Source organism: Carcharhinus amblyrhynchos, chromosome 3, assembly GCF_965287045.1.
Source record: "Carcharhinus amblyrhynchos chromosome 3, sCarAmb.v2.hapA, whole genome shotgun sequence".
NCBI lineage: Eukaryota > Metazoa > Chordata > Chondrichthyes > Carcharhiniformes > Carcharhinidae > Carcharhinus > Carcharhinus amblyrhynchos.
In genome coordinates, this window is record NC_137326.1 from 15,609,079 (window position 1) to 15,630,952 (window position 21,874).

At 45.2% G+C, this 21,874-nt stretch overlaps 1 protein-coding gene across 2 annotated transcripts in view; it reads left to right on the forward strand.

Moving 5' to 3' along the window:
* LOC145336122 (mitogen-activated protein kinase 14B) overlaps positions 1-21,874 on the forward strand; it is a 43,701-nt gene that overhangs the window by 10,439 nt on the left and 11,388 nt on the right. For both annotated transcript variants that reach the window (XM_080181725.1, XM_080181726.1), the window contains exons 4-7: positions 7,408-7,519; positions 14,415-14,444; positions 16,003-16,050; positions 17,852-17,966. In XM_080181725.1, coding sequence (XP_080037851.1) covers positions 7,408-7,519; positions 14,415-14,444; positions 16,003-16,050; positions 17,852-17,966 — 305 coding nt within the window. The remainder of the gene's footprint in view (positions 1-7,407; positions 7,520-14,414; positions 14,445-16,002; positions 16,051-17,851; positions 17,967-21,874) is intronic.

Genomic DNA, 21,874 nt, shown 5'->3' on the forward strand with positions numbered 1-21,874 from the left:
TACATAAAACTTCAACATGTGTGATGTTCAGTCACCCAGATTCGATGTGATTCTGCTGCCTATCAACACCCTCAAAATTTTCATTCTTCTTTACTAACTCCATGCAGCCTCAGCTCCTTAAGGCTTCCTCACCACCGCCCCCCCAAATTCAACCTCCGCCCCACCCCCTTCCCACTCCTTATCACTGTATCCTCCTCCAATCTTGCATCCTCCAAACCTTCAGGCAAATCTTGTCTCGGCCCAGCTGGCCACCTCTCATCACTTTCAAACATGTCTCCTTAATACCTTCAGTCATTACCCATCAGGGATGGCACGGTGGCACAGTGGTTAGCACTGCTGCCTCACTCCGCCAGGGACCTGGGTTCAATTCTGGCCTTGGGTCTGTGTGGAGTTTGCACATTCTCCCCGTGTCTGCCTGGGCTTCCTCCGGATGCTCCGGTTTCCTCCCACATTGAAAAGATGTGCGGGCTAGGTTGATTGGCTTTGTTAAATTGACCCTAGTGTTGGGGGATTTGCAGGGTAAATATGTGGGGTTATGAGAATTGGGCCTGGGTAGGATTGTTGGTGATGCAGACTCGATGGGCTGAATAGCCTCCCTCTGCACAGTCAGGATTCTATCTCTTCCACTCACACTCAAAACCTACTTATGGTCTTATCTAATGTTTTTATTGAGTGTGACTGATGCGAAAACACCCATAACCTTGCCTTTCAGACTCAATTTTTCTTGTTCTATCCCTTCCCATATGTCTTTCATTTTCTCGCTCACTCATTTTCATGCTTTCTTTCAGGAAAGTGGTACACAATGATCCGATTGTCCGTAGTTTTGGAATGTAGATTCCAAGTATTGCTTGGGAAACATGATTCCTAGTCTTCCCCTGCCCCCCAAGCAGGAATATGGTGATTACACAAGTAGCAGGAGAATGTGGTGGATTAACAGTGACTCAGTTCTCACATTCCTCTGTGGCTTTGCTACAACATGCTGGGAAAGGGCTGATTTGCATGATATGAAGACAAGCCAAAGGCACAATCTGAACAGACTTGCATGAATCTGATTTTAAGATCATGGTAAAGTGTCAATTAATATCTTCTCTCTCACCAGTTTTCTTACACTCACCTTATATATAACTGCATGTTGAGATGCAGTTTAATTGTAGCTAAGGTGACTCCCTAAGTTTATAGTGTGAGCCCTGTTGGTAGGATATTTGACCTTTGAGACATCACAGCTTAATCGGATCCCATCTTCAGAGGTGGCACAGTGGCAGAGTAGTTAGCACTGCTGCTTCACAGGGACCTGGGTCTGATTCCCGCTTAGGTCACTCTCTGTGTGGAGTCTATACATTATCCCTGTGTCTGTGGGTTTCCTCCAAGTGTTCTGGTTTGCTCCCACAATCTGAAAGATATACGGATTAGGTGCATTGGCTAAGCTAAATTCTCCCTCAGTGTACCCAAACAGGCAACTAGGTGATTTTCACAGTAACTTCATTGCCATGTTAATGTAAGCTTACTTATGACTGGAGTACTGTGTGCAGTTTTGGGCGCCGCACCTGCGCAAGGATATTTTGGCCCTGGAGGGAGTGCAGAGGAGGTTTACTAGGCTGATACCGGAGTTGAGGGGATTGAGCTATGAGGAGAGGCTGAATAAACTAGGCTTGTACTCGTTAGAGTTTAGAAGAATGAGGGGAGATCTCATTGAGACGTATAAGATGATGAATGGGATGGATAGGATAGAGGTGGAGAGACTCTTCCCGCTCAAAAAAGACAGTAGGACTAGGGGGCACAGCCTCAAGATAAAGGGGAGGCGGTTTAGAACGGAGTTGAGGAGGAACTTCTTCACTCAAAGGGTGGTGAATCTCTGGAATTCTCTGCCCGTTGAAGTGGTGGAGGCTGCCTCGCTAAATATTTTTAAGAAGCGGGTTGATGGGTTCTTGATAAGAGAGGGGATTAAGGGTTATGGGGAGAGGGCGGGAAAGTGGAACTGAGCCACAACAGATCAGCCATGATCTTATTGAATGGCGGGGCAGGCTCGAAGGGCTAGATGGCCTACTCCTGCTCCTATTTCTTATGTTCTTATGTTCTTATAACTAAACTTAACTTTTGGCAATCATTTTGCCTTGTGATCCTGATTTGATTTGATTTGTTATTGTCTCATGTATTAATATACAGTGAAAAGTATTGTTTCTTATGCACTAAACAGACAAAGCATACCATTTATAGAGAAGGAAACGTGAGAGTGCAGAATGTCATGTTACAGTCACAGCTGGGGTGTAGAGAAAGATCAACTTAATGCGAGGTAGGTCCATTCAAAGGTCTGATGGCAGCAGGAAAGAAGCTGTTCTTCAGTCGGTTGGTACGTGACCCTTGGCAAATTAGTCACTTAATTCTCTCCCACCCACTTCTGTGATCTCAGGCACCACTTCCCTGCCAACCTCTGGTTAACTAACAGGAACCAGGGACTTTATGGCTCCTTCTGGCTCTGTTGCCCACAGGCTAAATTCGCTGACTTGTTCATTACGAGTTGCAGTGGAGCATGGGGGTAATTTTGGTAATTACTTTTGGCACATTTTCTTGACAAACCACGTTCTATACTGACAATAAAGGAAAAGCAGCCCCAAGGAGGCCCAGTGTAAGATGGCAATTTATAGTCACTCAGGTGATGTACCTAAAGCAGCCAAACTACAGGCTCCGTCTGAACAGAAACAAAGTGTTAAAGAGCAAGTATGTGGAGAGACGGGATAAGCTAGAATTGTTAGGCTTTAGAGCAGAGCAGGTTAAAGGGAGATTTAATATGGGTGTTCAAAGCTGTATGGATTTTGATAAATAATGTAAATAATGAGAAACTGTTTCTGTTGGGTGGGTAAGCAAGGGTCACTGATCTGCAATCACTGCAAAAGAAACAGGGAGTCTAGGGTAATTTATTCTGCACAATGAATTGTGATCATAGAATTCCTATAGTGCAGAAGGAGGCCATTCAGCCCATTGAGTCTCCATCGAACACAATCCCACTCAGGCCCTATCCCCATAATCCTACTTATTTACTCTGCTAACTGACACTAAGGGGCAATTTAGCATGGCCAATCAACCTAACCCACACATCTTTGGAGAGGGGAGGAAACCCTTGCAGACACGGGAGAATGTGCAAACTCCACACAGACAGTGACACAAGCCAGGAATCGAATCCAGGCCCCTGGTGCTGTGAGGCAGCAGTAATAATCATCGTGCCACCGTGCCACCGTGCCACCCAATCTGAATGCACTGCCTGAAACGGTGGTGGAAATAGAAAAGTAACTTTCAAAGCAAATTTGAATATAAATATAAGTAAAGGCAATACTTGCAAGGTGTTAAAGTACAGACTGGAAACTCAACTAGACCCCAGCAACTTTTTCTATTTTAGCATTAGTGTGAGGATAAGGTGTTTTACTCAAGGTGTGATTCTATTGACACGATGGGAAGCCTTTATCAATCAAACTTTATTTAACAATACAGTTTGACTATAGCAAATGAAGTAGCTTAACTTTTATCAATTTAAATACTTAAACATGACAAGATATAATTCTTAGCTGCTTATCTGCCTCTATTCATTCCAATTCAAGCAATATTCCTTTTATAGACTTAAACTCATCTTTAAAGTCAGTTGGCAACACACACTCTTACATGCTCGTATTTGGGCTGCCAGTCCTTGAGCCTCTAGAATACCTCTGGAACGAGAGAGGCAGAAAGAGATGCATTTAGCAGGTCCCAAACAGCAGCCTCCAAAGAGAGAGAGAGAGATCTTGCTCCTTTTAGAACCCATCAGTAATTGCCTGCTTTTCCCTGTAAGCTTTGCTCCTCCTCTTAAGCAAATGACTCTCTCCATCAACCTAATCAAAACCCTCCTCCAAAACCCCAGGTGAAAAACCAAATAAACAAAAATGCATTTTTCAGATTAAAACAAACACAGCTAAAATCAATCATTAGCCTGCATTCTCAGCATGGGAGCTGCAGACAAATTAGCACCGTGTAAAACAGTGCTGAATTTTAAACATATCCCTAACAAGAAACATGATAGGAATACATTTCTTAAAGGCACAGTATCATTGTAAAGGATAACAGAGAAAGAACAGGGAGATTAAACTCTTTGTAAAGGCACAATGCAGCAGATGACCACCTTATGTACTGTATGATTCCATGATATCTATTCCTCCTCCTTGGCTTGCTGAAGGCACTGATCTCCTTCCTGCAGAACAGTTCAATGGGTGCTGGTTGTCTTCCAAACAAGCGGCCACAATTTATTTACATGTCTCGTGGGTGGGTGTCAGCAAGTTTCCAATTGTTGGGTAATCTGTCTCACTTCCCCAGTACCTTACATTCCCAGGAGGGTTACTGGGAAAGTTTCATCCTTGTTTCCAAATTCTTCCATGGCCTTACCACTCCCTTTTCCAATGAACCCCTCCAGCCTGACAGCACTCTGAGACCATAATGTACCGCCAATTCTGACCTGTATGCATTTCCCCAGTATTCATCGCTTCACCGTTTGTTTGCTTTTTCATTCATGGGACATGGGCATCACCGGCTGGCCAGCATTTATTGCCCAGCATTGAGGGCATTTGAGAGTCAACCACATTGGTGTGGCTCTGGAGTCACATATAGGCCAGATCAGGTGAGTACAGCAGATTTCATTTCCCTAAAGAACATTGGTCATTAGTCAAAGCATTTAGACAGTTACATGGATAAGATGGGTACAGAGGGATATGAGCGAAATGCAGGCAATTGGAACTAGCTGAGTGGTTAAAAAAAAGGACAAAGGACCTGTTTCCATGCTGTAAACTCCAGTGAATGAGATGGGTTTTCTTCCAATAATTGTTTTATGGTTATCAGTAGATTTGTAATTCCAGATATTTTTAAATTAAATTCAAATTCCACTACCTGCTGTGGCAGGATTTGAACCCTGGTTCCCAGAAGATTAGCTAGGTTTCTGGATTAATAGTCCAGTGACAATACCACTAGCCCATCACCTCTGGCTGTGCTTTCAGTTGTCTAGGCCTGAGGTTCTGGAACTCCCTTCTTTACCTACTCCACCTTTCTGTACAAATCTCCTCCTTTGTGATGCACTTGAAAGCTTACCTCTCTGAAAAATCTTTAATCACCTGTTCTAAAATGGCCTTCTATGTTTCCATATCAGATTTTGTTTGGCAAAGTTCCTGTGAAGCACTGTGGAATGTTTTATGTTAATATTGCTATATAAATGCAAGATGATGCTGTTGTTGGGTATAGAGTAAATAAATAAGCATAAATCAGGGACTGAATGTAACATCCACTTGGTCTATTTGGCTAAAAATAAATTTTCACCAAAGTCACTGGGACATGTATGTTATTTTTAATTGTGATAAGACATGAAATCCATGCAGAAAATATTGAGTTATGTTCAGTTTAAATTAAAATCTCATTAAACAAGCAAATGGAAATGTTTACTTTTCACAAATAACATTCTGGGGTGGCACAGTGGGTTTAAGTCCAACCGATTTATTTGATAGTACACGCACTAGCTTTTGGGGTTAGTCCCTTCGTCAGGTGAATGGAGAGTTCTGGCCAGAACTCTCCATTCACCTGACGAAGGGACTAACCCCGAAAGCTAGTGCGTGTACTATCAAATAAATCGATTGGGCTTAAACCTGGTGTTGTCAGACTTTTTACTGTGTTTACCCCAGTCCAACACCGGCATATCCACATCGTGGCACAGTGGCACAGTGATTAGCACTGCTGCCTCACAGCTCCAGGACCTGGGTTTGATTCCAGCCTTGAGTGACTCTCTGTGTGGAGTTTACATGTTCTCGTCATGTCTGCATGTTTCCTCCAGGTGCTCCGGTTTCCTCCCACAGTCCAAAGATGTACACGTTAGGCGGATTGGCCATGCTAAATTATCCCTTTGTGTCCCAATATTATGTCAGGGGAATTAGCGGGTTAAATATGTGGGAATAGAGCTGGGGTAAGATACTCTATTGGAGAGTTGGTGCTGACTAGATGGGCCAAATGGCCCCCTTCTGCACTGCATGGATTCTATGGGCTCTGTTTTACCATTTTGATTCTAAGTGCTGAGCAGACGTGAAACTGGGAGTGTTTCAGATCCGATTTTTAGACCCGTTCTCAGGTGCCTCCATATGCACTCTGCCTGAAAAAATATCAGCTGCCCAAATCATGCTGCAGAAGCCTGTGGGTGGGGCTTAACGTGCCTGAAACCCTGCAGCTCCGATCGGCGCCTCCAACTGCTCACACACCGAAAAGAAATGATAGAATGCTGCTCCCCTGCCACATCTGTCCTGGGCTGGATAATGCCTCCCCCTGACCCCTACAGACATTGTCCCACCCCCACAACATTACTGACTGCCTTATCCCCCCAGCTCCCTGCCACCCAGACTGACCATAGGCCCTTCCCCCACTTCCCCCCCCACTTCACCCCCCGATCTCAAGCAGAGTGACAGCGGACCCCCTTTCACCCCTACCGACCTCAAGCAGGTAGGGGTGAAAGGGGGTCACCTTTCACCCCTTTCCACTCCCTTCCTCGACCCACCTTCCACTCCCCACCCCCACCAATCTCAAGCAGAGAGCCGTCGGACGCTCGGCACTTATCTCCTCACTAACTCTCGCTAATTGGAGCACCCGAATCGGACTTATACGGAGCATATCTGTTTCGCGCTGATTCCGGATGGGTGAATGCGGTGGTAAAGGTTGTACATGCAGTCCATTAAGTCAATTTAAAAGTTGTGCCCCTTTTGAGCATAGTCCCGATTACAGCCATTTTCAGGCCTTGGCAAAGAGGGAACTGATGCAGAGGCGGGCGCAAATCGTGCTACACACCTCACGCCTAACTTTACCGAGTTTTTGTGCTCGAAAACGGCCACAACGTGATGGTAAAATCAGGCCCTATGATTCTCAGTCCATGAACGCATTTCCATAATTTTTATCTGGTGCTCATAGATCCCCAGATTATATAGGTCAGATATAAAAATAGAGGTTATTATATATTCAAAAATAATAAAGATTCTGAAAAAGTTTATTGATTAGTGTCACAAGTAGGCTTACATTAACACCGCAATGAAGTTACTGTGAAAATCCCCTAGTCGCCACACTCCAGCACCTGTTCGGGTACACTGAGGGAGAATTTAGCATGGCCAATGCACCTAACCAGTACATCTTTCGGGCTGTGGGAGGAAACCAGAGCACGTGGAGGAAACCCACACAGACACAGGAAGAACATGGAGACTTCGCACAGACAGTGACTCAAGCAATTGAACCCAGGTCCCTGGTGCTATGAGGCAAATAAACCTTTACTTCCGTACATGGAATATATGAAGGTGTTTTAAAACTTTGGCTGACTGAAGTTGTTGGAGTAAATGTGAATGCTCATCCCGCTTGTGTTAATTTTATTCACAGTTACCTGGTGATGCCGTTTGTGGAGCGGGACCTCAGTCATATCATGAAGAAACAGAAACTCTCGGAGAACGTGGTGGTGTTTCTTCTTTACCAGATTCTCCGTGGGCTGAAGGTGAGGAGAAGGAGAGTTGAAAGAGATAGATTCTCAGAGAAGGTCAATTGCTAGGCCAGCCTCAAGCACACTTGTAATCATAAGTGGTGGCTCTTTGGAGGAGCGAGGAGAGAAAGAAGCTTCAGTGTTGACAAATGGATCTCCGGCCTGGATCTAGCTCTGCACAATCCCAACCTACTTTAGTTCCTTGGGGATAATAATGGCTTCAACACCAGACAAGGGCCTACATAAGAAACCAATGATTAGTGGGTGCTGGACACAATGGTAATGCCTAACCGATAGATTTTATTACTTTTCCTCTGTGATTATTTTGCATCCCCGATCTTATCTGGAGGGATTTGACACCTTACTGGGTTTCAATTCAATGGGTGCTCAGCGTTGTCCTCTGTAGCTCATCCGGCGTTCCTGTGCACGACTGAATGCTGTTTTACAGTAGAAGACATTATGCAAGCTCAATCCAGTCCTCATCCAACAGAGAGACTGGGAGAGCAGAGCGCCCATCACCTACCCCCCCACACTGGCAAAGAGGAAAGTGGGGGTATGCCCTGTCACCTCGGGGCCAATTATGCTGCTTCAGTGGCCAACTGGGAGCCTTGTTCAGCTGCTGTTGTCTTTATATCGGTGGTAGGTGAGTCCTGCACCACTTGGGGAGACTGCTTGGAGTGAGGAAACTCCTAATCAGGCACCTGGTAGCCTATGAACAGTTCCTCCAGAGACAATGGCTGCCCCATGTCAAAATTTCCTCTGCTATCATCAACCCTCATTCTCCTTCCTGTGGTCTCCCAACCTCATGTTATGAGGGTCCTCCCTCACTGCAGCTTGAGTTGTTTCTTTTTCAATTCATTTGTGGAACTTGGGCGTCACTGACAGGCCAGCATTTATTGCCCATCCCTAGATGCCCTTGAAACTCAGTAACTTGGCCATTCCAGCGGGCAGTTGAGTCGACCATGTTGCTGTGGATCAGAAGTCACATGTAGGCCAGACCAGATCAGGGCAGCAGATTTCCTTCCGTAAAGTACATTAGATAGGTTTTTACGACAATCGACAATGATTTCATGGTCATCAGTAGATTCTTAATTTGAACCTGCATCCCCAGGACATTAGCTGAGTCTAGCATTAATACCACTGCGTCATCACTTCCCCTCATGTTATTTGTTATCTTATGGGGCGGCAGTGTCATAGTGGTTAGCACTGAGGCCTCACAGCGCCAGGGACCTGGGTTCAATTCCAGCATCAGGTCACTGTGTGGAGTTTGTACATTCTCCCCGTGTCTGTGTGGGTTTCCTCCAGGTGCTCTGGTTTCCTCCCACAGTCCAAAGATGTGCAAATTAGGTTGATTAGTCATGCCAAATTGACACAATATCAGGGATCAGCAGGGCAAGTATGTCGAGTTACAGGTATAGACCCTGGGTGGGATTGTGGTTGGTGCAGGCTTGATGGGCCAAATGGCCTCCTTCTGCACTGTAGGAAATCTTTGGTTCTATTCTATGAATGTAGTGCAGTCCCAGAGTGGCCAGCGCTCCCAGTGGTGCTACTGGCATTTAAGACCTACCAGCTCTGCAACTGGCCAGCAGCTCTGGAGGACAAACATGTCTGTTTTAAAGGGATAGCAGCCTGTCGCTGTGTGGGCCTAAAATGTGGCTGGGGTTCCCCAAACAGTTGAGGTGGGGTTGCCCCTGCCTGACATTGGGGCCCTGACAGACCTGGCAAAATTCAGCCCAATAGGTGCACACATTAATCAGTAAGTGAATCAAGAGTACTGGGGGTAAGCTGGGAAAGTGGAGTTGAGGTTTATCACATCAGATCTCATTGAATGGTGGAACAGACTCGATGGGCTGAATGGCCTATTTCTCCTGTGTCTTTTGGTCTTATTTCCAACAGATGTAGCTAGATAGCAGTGAAGAGCAGCAAACCTCTCCGATGTTTCCTTTACTAATTCAGAGCCCTGAGAATGATTGTGGTTTCTACCACAATCTGGCCCAAAAGGAACCATTTAAATCATCACAAATCTGTGCACCATCCTTGCCTCTCTTATTCAGAGAGATGTGTAATTCATAGGGAATGCTCGCATTTACAGGCTTTTCTGGGTAAGTTATTTGTTATCTTATGGGGCGGCATGGTGACAGAGTCGTCAGCCCTGCTGCCTCATAGCACCAGCAACCCAGGTTCAATTCCAGCCTTGGGTGACTGTCTGTGTGTAGCTTGCATGTTCTCCCTGTATCTGTGTGGGTTTCCTCCAGGTGTTTCGGTCTCCTCCCGCACGCCAAAGATGTGCAGGTTAAGTGGATTGGCCATGATAAATTGCCCCTTAGTATCCCAAGTTGTGTAGGATACGGAGGTTAGTGGGGTAAATCTGTGGGGTTGCAGGGATAGGATCTAGGTATGATGCTTTACACAGATTCGATGGGCCATGGTGGCACAGTGGTTAGCATTGCTGCCTTACAGAGCCAGGGACCCGGGTTCAACTCCAGCTTCAGGTCACTGTCTGTGTGCAGTTTGCACATTCTCCCCGTGTCTGTGTAGGTTTCCTCCGGTTTCTTCCCACAATCCAAACATGTATGGGTTAGGTTGATTGGCCATGCTAAATTGCCCCTTAGCATGAGGGGGACTAGCAGGGTAAATGTGTGGGATTAGGGGAATATGGCTTGGGTGCAATTCTGGTTGGCGCAGACTCGATGGGCTGAATGGCATCCTTCTTTACTGTAGGGAGTCAGTGAAAACAACTCTGAGGTTGGTTTGTGGACTTCTTCAGGATCAGCCATGATTTAATTAAGTGTGCTCCTAAATTCTACAATGGTATGAAGTAGCAATGCTGCTACTTATTTCAGGATCACCAGTGCAGCAGCATGCTTTATGCACCATCATAACTCTGGAGGATGTGTGTGACCCTTTGTGCATCCATTTTATCGTGCTGTACTGCCATCTTCTACAGAGCAGGAAACAGATGTGTCCAGGCAGGTGCCTGGACAGATTTCTCTTTCCTCTGCTACCTTAGCACATTTTTAATTAGCGCAGACGAATCCGCGCAGAACAAAAATCACTTGGAAGGTGTGAGAGTTCCAGAAGGATGGGCTAACTGATGGCAGTCATGTTTATATCACTCTGTGGAGTTACTGACATGTTCAATTTAATTCTTCAGGATTTTGCTTCATCTGAATTTATTCAATTCAGTGATTGTGGTTTAAAACTGAAGTTGAATTGTCTCCCTATTTTCCATTAATATCCGTCTTGGTCATTCAGCTTCTAATTGTAAACTCTAACTCAATTTCACCATCAATGCTGAGTTGGCCATGGGAACAGATGTCAAAAAGGGAGAAAAAAAGGGCTTGGAGTGAAAGGGTATGAAAAGCTTGATGTGAATGAGAAAGGCTTTTTGACATGTTTGGCAGTGACGGAAGCAGCTCTGGCAGAAAGAAATGTCTAGCTCCTTTGTGTCGCGATTTAATCAGCTCTCCAGTTCACCTGAACTGAAAGGAGTGTACATGCCAAAGATGGCCCACCAGTCAGCCTTTTGCACTAACGAAAACCCACACTTAATTCAGGAGGTTAATTGCCCTGAAATCTCCCTCCAGGTCGGCTACGGAACAGGTGTCCTGTGCATTTTCACACAGTGCTCCCGGTTAAAATGGCAGCAATATTGTCAGATACCTCTGAGTGCTTATTAATCTGCAGACTTTATAACGGCAAGCATGACCTTTCAACAGATTGCTTTGGATCCTTTTTCAAAGAGCTGGTATTTCACACAGATTCACGTAAATTGTGCCAGACATTAGAACTGGAGAAAGGAAAAGGTGTAAAGAGGGACAAAAAAGGGAATTAAATGGAATAAAATTATGTGAAATGACCTTTTGGGAATATCATAGAATCCCTACAGTGCAGAAGGAGGCCATTCGGCCCATCGAGTCTGCATTGGCCACAATCCCTATAACACTAAGCATTTACCCTATCTGGTCCCCCGACACTAAGGGGCAATTTAGCATGGTCAGTCCACCTAACCTGCACATCTTTGGCCTGTGAGAGGAAATCAGAGGACCCGGAGGAAACGCATACAGACACAGGGAGAACGGGCAGACTCCACATGGACAGTGACCCCAAGCCAGGGGTCAAACTCAGTCCCAGGCATTGTGAGGCAGCAGTGCTAACCACTGTGCCACCATGCTGCCCACCATATGCGAATAGTCATTGATCTAACTTGTGACTTTCATTTGGGTTCTGCTAGTTGCTGCCTGGCATTGCATATTTTGGATAAGACAGTAAAATGGGACAGATTACCAGAAGCATGTTGGAATGAAAGACTTACATTCCTATAGCACAATTCTTGGACATCTCTCTAAACACCTGAAATGCAACCACCAGTAGGTTCCCTTCCCTTAATATTATACCAATAAGTGTCAGCTCAGATATTGTAATCAATGTGTGTGGTATGTTAATTCAGACTGTATGTTAAGAACATAAGAACATAAGAAATAGGAGCGGGAGTAGGCCATCTAGCCCTTCGAGCCTGCCCCGCCATTCAATAAGATCATGGCTGATCTGTCGTGTCTCAGTTCCACCTTCCCGCCCTCTCCCCATAACCCTTAATCCCCTTGCCTATCAAAAACCTATCAACCCGCGTCTTAAATATATTTAGCGAGGCAGCCTCCACCACTTCAACGGGCAGAGAATTCCAGAGATTCACCACCCTTTGACTGAAGAAGTTCCTCTTCAACTCTGTTCTAAACCGCCCCCCCTTTATCTTGAGGCTGTGCCCCCTAGTCCTACTGTCCTTTCTGAGCGGGAAGAGCCTCTCCACCTCTATCCTATCCATCCCATTCATCATCTTATATGTCTCAATGAGATCTCCCCTCATTATTCTAAACTCTAACAAGTACAAGCCCAGTTTATTCAGCCTCTCCTCATAGTTCAACCCCCTCAACTCCGGTTTCAGCCTAGTAAACCTCCTCTTCACTCCCTCCAAGGCCAAAATATCCTTGCGTAAGTGCGGCGACCAAAACTGCACACAGTACTCCAGCTGCGGCCTCACCAGTGCCCTGTACAGTTGCAGCAAGACCTCCCTACTTTTATATTCAATCCCCCTCGCTATGAAGGCCAGCATCCCATTCGCCTTCCTGACCACCTGCTGCACCTGCAGGCTGGGTTTTTGCAACTCGTGCACAAGGACCCCGAGGTCCCTCTGCACCGTCACATGCTGCAGTTTTTTGCCATGTAAGTAATAGTCCTTCCTACCATTATTCCTACCAAAGTGGACAACTTCACACTTGCCAACATTAAATTCCATTTGCCAGTTCCTGGCCCATTCGCCCAGCCTATCTAGATCCTTCTGCAGACTTTCCACACCCTCCGCACAATTTGCCATTCCACCAATCTTGGTGTCATCAGCAAATTTCGACACCATACACTCGGTTCCCTCCTCCAGATCATCTATATAAATGGTAAATAGCTGAGGCCCCAGCACCGACCCCTGGGGCACTCCACTAGTCACCAACCGCCAATCTGAATAGCACCCATTGACCCCCACTCTCTGCCTCCTATTTGACAGCCAATCCCCTATCCACGCTAACACCCTATCCCCAACTCCATGCCCCCTGACCTTCTGTAATAACTTATGTTGTCAATAGTGATAATTTTTTGTAGTATATCCATTTTAAATATTATTATGAATAATATAAAGTGGCACAGTGGTTAGCACTGCTGCCTCACAGCGCAGATCTGGGTTTAATTCCAGCCTCAGGTCACTGTCTGTGTGGAGTTTGCACTTTCTTCCTTGTCTGCATGGATTTCCTCCGGACGCTCCAGTTTCCTCTCTCAATCCGAAAGATGTGCAGGTTAGGTAGATTGGCCATGCTAATTTGATCCTCATGTCAGGGGGATTAGCAGGGCAAATGTGTGGGGTTATGGGAACAGGGCCTGGCCGGGATTGTGATTGGTACAGACTTGATGGGCTGCATGGCCTCCTTCTGTATTGTAGGGATTCTATGAGCTATGAATATATTGTTGTCTTGTACATAGTATCCATTTTACAACATATTTATGAATCATATATTTGTGACCATCATATCACTGTTATCTTGTTAATAACATGCCTGTAGTTATTTTGATGACTCTTCAACAGTTGGTTAGCATCACAGATGTAATATGTAAGTCCCTCCACTCTCAATATTCGGTAATAAAATGATGAGGTATGTTGCTGTTTTTTCCTTCTGATATTTAGAAGTTTGTTTTTAACCAATTCACCACCAGTTTATTGGTGAAAACTTCATAAAAGTTCCCAAGTACACAAAGTGGGCATTAGAACTGCAGAAGGAGACCATTCTGCCCAACAAGTCTGCAATGACTGTCTGACAAATGATCTTACCAAGGTCCTTTCCCCCACCCTATCCCCATAACCCCTGACATTTGGCATGGCCAAACCATCTAACATGTGCATCTTTGTGCATTAAGGGGCAATTAAGCATGGCTAATCCACCTAACCTGCACATCTTTGGACTATGGAAGGAAACCAAAGCACTTGGAGGAAAACCACACAGACGTTGGGAGAACATGTAAACTCCACACAGTCGCCCAAGCTGGAATCGAACTTGGATCCTTGGCATTGTAAGGCAGCAGTGCTAACCACTGTGCCACCAAACTTCCTTATTTCATCTCTATGAAAGACTCAGAGATTTTCACGTGCAATGGCAAAAGTGGAACTCATTTCCATTCAATCAACACATCCCCCCAAATCTGAATGTGCTATGGGCTCCCACATCCATTCAAAACACTTTTATTTAAAATGCCAATATTGGGTTAGTTATTCACTAAAAAGGAAAACCCTTTCATGTAACATCCTTCAATGTCAACATGTTTAGGTTTTTACTTTGATATTTAATGATATCTTTTCTGCTTTTTCACACAGTACATCCATTCTGCTGGGATTGTGCACAGGGTAAGGTACTTTATTTTATATCACTTTACGGAATTTCCCATTGGGATCCATAGTTGCTCTTGGGAAGGAGAAAGAAAATGGCAGATTTCTTTCCTTAAAGGATATGAGTAAGCCAATTGATTTTATAATCATCATTCGAGTTTTTTACTGAATTCAAATTTCACCATCAGCTGTGGTGGGATTGGAACTAAGGTTCCCAGATCTTGCTCTGGATTACTAGTCCAATGACAATACCACTACGCCATTGGCTTAATCCTGGTTAAAAGGATATTTCTGAGTGAATGCAATTCAGTTTACATAAGAAACGTAAGAACCAGGAGCAGGAGTAGGCCATCTGGCCCCTCGAGCCTGCTCCACCATTCAATATGGCTGATCTTTTTGTGGAGTCAGCTCCATTTAACTGCCTGCTCACCATAACCCATAATTCTTTTACTGTTCAAAAATTTATCTATCCTTGCCTTAAAAACATTCAGTGAGGTATCCTGAACTGCTTCACTGGGCAAAGAATTCCACAGATACCCCTGTTAAGCCACAAAAATAAATATTTTTTGCCACTTTTCATCTCAGCCTCTCCAGATCTGTTTCTTAGTTGGGGATGGCTACAAAAAGAATGGTATCATTTCTGCTTTTTCGCCAAAACAATGGAAAATCCCTAACAGGAAAATCTGAATTTTGGGTCTCATTGTCTACATTTCCAGCTGGAGAATACCAGCTCAAATCTCAGTCCAAACTGACTTGGGGCTCTAACCAGGGGATCTACAGATAAATCTCACATTGCATTGAGAGGAGGTTCCAACCAGATAATCCAGGATCTAAGCCCAGGTGTTAGCAGGTCCTAAGCAGAGAATCTGAGATTCAATACAAGTCAACTAGAAATCCCTACCAATAAGTGAGTTTAAAACCTATAGCCAACTGACTACCACTCTGTACGATAATTGAGAAGGAAAATCTATTTGAACAGTGTTTCTGCACATAGCAAATGGAAGATATTGGGGGCGATCTTACCAAAAAAAATTCTAAATGCTGAATGAGTGTGAAAATGGGAGAGAATTGCACCTATTTTTTTCACCGAGAGAAAAAAGTGAGGCAAAGTGTGGGTTGCACCAGGAGGGGTAGTGGACAGAGTGTATTCATGTTAGGAAGTTGGTTGCTTCCTGCTAGACGGTGCCAATGCACATGTGCATGATCTCCCAGTGCACCAGATGTAAGGCTGATCATACCGGTGATCCAGTGCCGGTATAGACCTATCCAGGGGATAGATTTAGGGTGAGAGGCAGGAGGATTTTGAGGGAAAACATTTTCACTCAAAGGGTATTAGGGTTCTGAAACCTATTGCCTGAATGGTGATAGAGACAGAGATCCTCATCATGTTTAAAAAAGTACTTAGATATGCACCTGTAGTGCCAAGAGGTACAAGCCCACAGAGTCAGAACTGGAGAGTGAGATTAGGCTGGATTGCTACTCATCATCTGATGGGGATATGATGGGCCATATGGCCCCTTTGCTGATTCTGTGCTAGCAGCTCTGAAAGAAATTGACTTTAATTGTTTCCTTTCAGGACCTGAAACCTAGCAATCTAGCAGTGAACCAGAACTGTGAATTAAAGGTAAACGCACATTTATAAGACTAACCGTACATGTAACTGAGCTCAAAGAATAGGGAAGTGCTCAGGATATCTACTCTATTTAGATTGTTCCCTAAGAATTTAAAGGGGATAAATTCTCTTTTTTAAAATGTGTAAAAGAAAAGAATTATAATATCCCTATATTGCAGAAGGAGGCCATTCCCACAGAGCATTTTACCCAGTCTACTCTTGCTCTTTCCCCGCAACCTTGTGTATTTACCCCTCTAATCCCCCTAACCTACATCTTTTGGGACACTAAGGGACAATTTAGCATGGTCCATCCATCTCACCTGCACATCTTTGGAGTGTGGAAGGAAATCGGAGCACCCAAAGGAAACCCATGCAGACACAGGGAGAATGTGCAAACTTCACATGGACAGTCACCCAAGGCTGGAATTGAACCTTTAGCCTTGGCGCTGTGAGGCCCCATGTCTGCAATTTCCTTTGTTTTTCTGCCCACAAAACCAAATATCCTGCAGGAAGGTGTACGGGATATTTATCAAGGGTTATTTGTGGCAGGTGGAACATAGAGAACTGAGGCCATAATCAGGTCCGCTACGATCTTGTTGAATGATGGAAAAGACTTAAGCACCATTTCATTTTTATTCATTTACAGGATGTGGGTGTTGCAGGACTAGACGCAAATCTCTGATTTCCCTTGAGAGGGGATTTAAGAATCAACAATATTGCTGTGGGTCTTGGAGTCACATGTAGGCTAGAGCAGATGAAGTGATGATGGAACATAAAGGACATTAGTAAACGAGTTGCGTCTTTACCACAATCAACAGTGGTCGCCTGGTCATCACTAGACTTTTAATTCCAGGTTTATTTTATTAAATTCATATTCTACCATGTGCCATGGTGGGATTCAAACCCAGGTCCCCAAAGCACTACCCTGGGTCTCTAGATTATTAGTTCAGTGACAATACCACTATGCCACCATCGCTCCCTATTCATGCTTTTAATTTGTATGTGTGATTTGGTATTATTGACTTGTAGTTGATCAAATTCTGGAATTTGGATTGGCTTATCATAGAGTCATAATGTTTTACAGTGCAGTAAAAGGCTCTTCAGCCTATCGGGCCGGTATCAGCTATCAAGTACTTATCTATTCCAATCCCATTTTCCAGCATTTAATCCGAGCTTTGTACGCTACAGTGTTTCAAGTGCTCATACAATCCCTACAGTACAGAATGAGACTATTCGGCCCATTGCGTCTGTACCAACAACAATCCCACACAGGCCCTATTCCCATAACCACCCCCGACACTAGGGTCAATTTAGCATGGTCAATCAACCTAACCTGTACAGCTTTGGACTGTGGGGGAAAACTGGAGCACCCAGAGGAAACCCACGCTGACACGGGGAGAAAATACAAACTCCATACAAACAGTGATCTGAGGCCGGAATTGAATCCAGGTCCCTGGTGCTGTGAGGCAGCAGTGCTAACCACTGCGCTACCCGATCTAAACATTCCTTAAATATTGTGAGGGTTTCCACCTCTACTACCCTTTCAGGCAGCCAATTCCTGAATGAAAAGGTTTTCCTCAAATCCCCTCTAAATCTCCTGCCTCTGACCTTAGATATGAGATACAGAGGGAAGTTGATGCTATAACTTACCAATACTGACTGTCTGAGGTTCTTTTGAATCTTAATGGGCTTCAGTGGTATCTTTATGTCCTCTATGTTCCTATGTATTATTAATCCCAGTGTGTAAAAATTGTTGTGGTGATTCTAAAAATAAACCTCAGCATCCATTTTTCTTAAATAGCTTTCTTTTTAGATTTTAGATTTTGGACTAGCGCGTCCTACCGAGGTGGAGATGACGGGTTATGTTATAACTCGATGGTACCGACCTCCTGAGATTATTCTGAATTGGATGCACTACAGTTATTCAGGTAGGATTCTGGGGTAAACTGAAAGTATGAAAGAAGCAACCCGCACAGTACACAGTGTTAAACTGGTCAGGAACTGAGACATAAACGCCAGATTCAACTGCCAGCTTGAGTAGAGTTAGCTGAACTCTGCTGGGGCCTGTGCTGCTGATGGCAAAAGATCAAATCAATTGACTTCAGTGAACCTGGGCTAGGAAAGGAAAATCTTCCAGGGTTCCCACTTCTGGTCACTATCCAGTCACTTCTGCTGGAAGGCCATGTGGACTGAAGTGAGGGACACCATGGGACACCAATACTTGCCTCAAAACTCACCCCATTTGTACAGAAAATCAGATGCCATGGCTTCAGCCAGGTTGAATAGCTAATTTAGCTTTGCTGTTACTGTTCACTGATTAAGAATGGGCATTTGGAGTGGCAGTGGCACAGTGATATTGTCACTGGACTAGTAATCCAGAGACCCAGGATAGTATTCTGGGGATCCGGATTCGAATTCCACCATGGTAGATGGTGAAATTTGATTTAAATAAAATCTGGAATTAAAAGTCTCATGATGACTGTGAAACCATTGTCGATTGTCGTAAAAACCCATCTGGCTCACGAATGACCATTAGAGAAGGCAATCTACCACCCTTACCCGGTCTGGCCTACATGTGACTCCGAAGCCATAGCAATGTGGTTGATTCTTAACATCCTTTTGAGATGGCCTAGCATATACTCAGTTCAAGGGGCAATTAGAGATGGGCAACAAATTCTGGTCCACAGACAGCGAAGCCCACATTCCATGAATGAATAAAAATAAAAAGGGGATCTAGGGCATGTCTGACAATCATGAACCTGTACCTCAATATTTTTCGGTGATCTACCAGCGACTCTAGAGGTACCAAATCTGGACAATTATAGACAAAAAGCAAGATGTGCTGGATAATCAGGATGCTGTGGATAGCCAGAATACACAGCACAGAAACAGACCAACTAACCCCCACTAGTGTTTATGTTCTGCTCATCCTTCCATACCTAACTCTATCAGCATAACTCTCAACTCCTCTTCCCTCAATTCCTTCCTCCCTCAAATCCTTCCTTTGTCAGTTCTTCCTCCCTCATAAAGCTATCTTGCTTCCCCTTAAACAAAACTATGCTATCTCCATCAATGACTGCATATTTTGATGAGTGCACATTCTTACCACTTTCTGAGTAAAGACATTTCTTCTGAATTCCCCCTTAATTTCTTGGTGACTATCTTAAGTTGCCAGCCTCTGATTATGCTCTACCCCAGAAATGGCAACATTCTCTCTGGGTCTAGTTTATCATAGCCTCTGTTGGGCCACTCTTTTAATCTTTTTTCAAGCTCTGTTTACCTTCTCCTGGTACGGATTCTCAAAATCATAGAAACAATCATAGAATCCTACAGTGCAGAAGGAGGCCATTCGGCCCATCGAGTCTGCACCGACCACAATCCCACCTAGGCCCTACTATCATAACCCCAAGCATTTACCCCAGCTAGTCCCCCTGACACTAAGGAGCAATTTGGCATGGCCAATCCACCTAACCCACACATCTTTGGACTGTGGGAGGAAACCGGAGCACCTGCAGGAAACCCATGCAGAAACGGGGTGTATGTGCAAACTCCACACAGACAGTGACCCGAAGCCAGAATCAAACCCAGGTCCCTGGCACTGTGAGGCAGCAGTGTTAACCACTGTGCTGCCCCAAATCTGGAAACAAAACAGTAAAGGCTGGAATCCACAGCAGGGGAGGTAGAATCTGGGGGGTAAATGAAAGCAAAATACTGCAGATGCTGGAAACCTGAAATACAAAACAGGAAAGACTGGATAAATTCAGCGGGACTGGCAACAACTGCCGAGAGAAACAGAGACTGGAACTTTCACACTGGTGGGATTTTCCGTTCCCACCAATGGTGCACCCACGCAATCTGTTTCATGGAAGACAGGGGTACATTCAACGGGAAACACCATTGAATGTGGGAGGCACTGGCCTAGTGGTCATATCACCAGACTATTAATCCTGAAACTCAATTAATGTTCTGGGGACTCGGGTTGCCATCATGGCAGATGGTGGAATCTGAATTCAATAAAAGGTAACTGGAATTAAGAATCTATTGATGACCATAAAACCATTGCCAATTGTCGGAAAAACCCATCTGGCTCACACATGTCCTTTAGGGAAGGAAATCTGCCATCCTTAGCTGGTCTGGCCTACATGTGACTCCAGAGCCACAGCAATGTGGTTGTCCCTTAACTGCCCTCCAAGGACAACTAGGGATGGACAATAAATGCTGGCCAGCTGGTGATACCCATATCCCACAAGTGAATTTAAAAAATGGCGGGCCCAGAAGATCCCTCCGCTGACCAATGACAGGTCATCTCCTACAGGTTGCATAGTAGATCCCGGCCAGAGTTAATGGGCCTGATTTTACCATCAAGTTACGCCTGTTTTCGGGCGTGAAAACTTGGTAAAGTCGGGTGTGAGGCGAGTAGCGTGATCTGCACCCACCTCAGCACGGGTCTCCCTTTACTAAGGCCCGAAAATGGTCGCGATTGTGAGCGTGCCCAAAATGGGTGCGACAGTCATGTAAATGCATTTGCATGCATTTAAACTGACTGAATGGACTGCACGCCCAACCTTACCGGCACTTCCCCCTTTACCACTGCATTCACCCTCCAAATTCGACATGAAACAGACATGCTCTACAAAAGTCTGATTTGGGCGCTCGAGCTAGTGAGGAGGTAAGAGCTGAACGTCTGACAATTCACTGCTTGAGATCGGTGGGGGGGGGTGTTGGGGAGGGGGGGTGGTGGGGGGGTGGGGGGGAGAGGTAGGTCCGATGGCTCTTTGCTTGAGATCGGTGAGGGGGAAGGTGGTCTGCTGCCACTCTGCCTGTGATTGGTGGGGAGTGGGGGGAAGGGAGGGGGGCCCACGATCGGTCTGGGTGGTGGAGGGGGTGGATTATAAGGCTATCAGTAATGTTGTGGGGGTGGGGCAATGTCTGTGGGGGCTGGGGGAGGCATTATCTGGCCCAGGAGGGATGTACACAGTAAGAAGTCTCACAACACCAGGTTAAAGTCCAACAGGCTTATTTGTAGCAAACGCCACTAGCTTTCGGAACTGGCTGTTCCTTCATTGGGAGGGATGCGGCAGGGGAGCAGCACCCTACCATTTTTTTCTGTGCGTGCGCAGTTGGAGGTGCCGATCAGAGCTGCAAGATTTCGGGTGCATTAAGCCCTGCCCACAGGCTTCTGCAGTGCAATTCTGAATTGCTGATACTTTTTCAGGCAGAGTGTAAATGGGGGTGCCTGAGAACAGGTCTAAAAATCGCATGTGAAACACTCCCAGTTTCAAGTCCGCCCAGCACTTAGAATCAAAATGGGGCCCAATGATTTTGATCTCGCTGATCCTTGGACATAATCGTTCAGTAATGGAAGGGAGTCAGTCAGCATTTTCAATCTGAAGAGCCTTCCCACAGAGTTCGGAAGAGTTTTAAAAAAGCAAAGCTTGGACTGACAGATTCCCTTTCTCCACAATAACTGCATGACCTGCCCCACCTTTCTGACCTTTGAAGCTAGTGTTCTGGGTAACTAAAGAATCATAGAATCCTCACAGTTCAGAAGGAGGTCACTTGGTCCATCGAGTCTCCCACATAGCATCCCACCCAGGCCCTATTCCTGTAACCTCACATATTTATCCCACCACGTTCCTTAACCTATACATCTTGGGGCACTAAGGGGCAATTTAGCATGGCCAATCCACCTAAGCTGCGCATCTTGGAGTGTGGGAGGAAACCAGAGCACTCGGAGGAAACCGACACAGACATGGGGAGAACATGCAAACTCCACACAGATAGTCACCCAAGGCTGGTACTTGAACCCGGGTCCCTGGTGCTGTGAGGCAGCAGT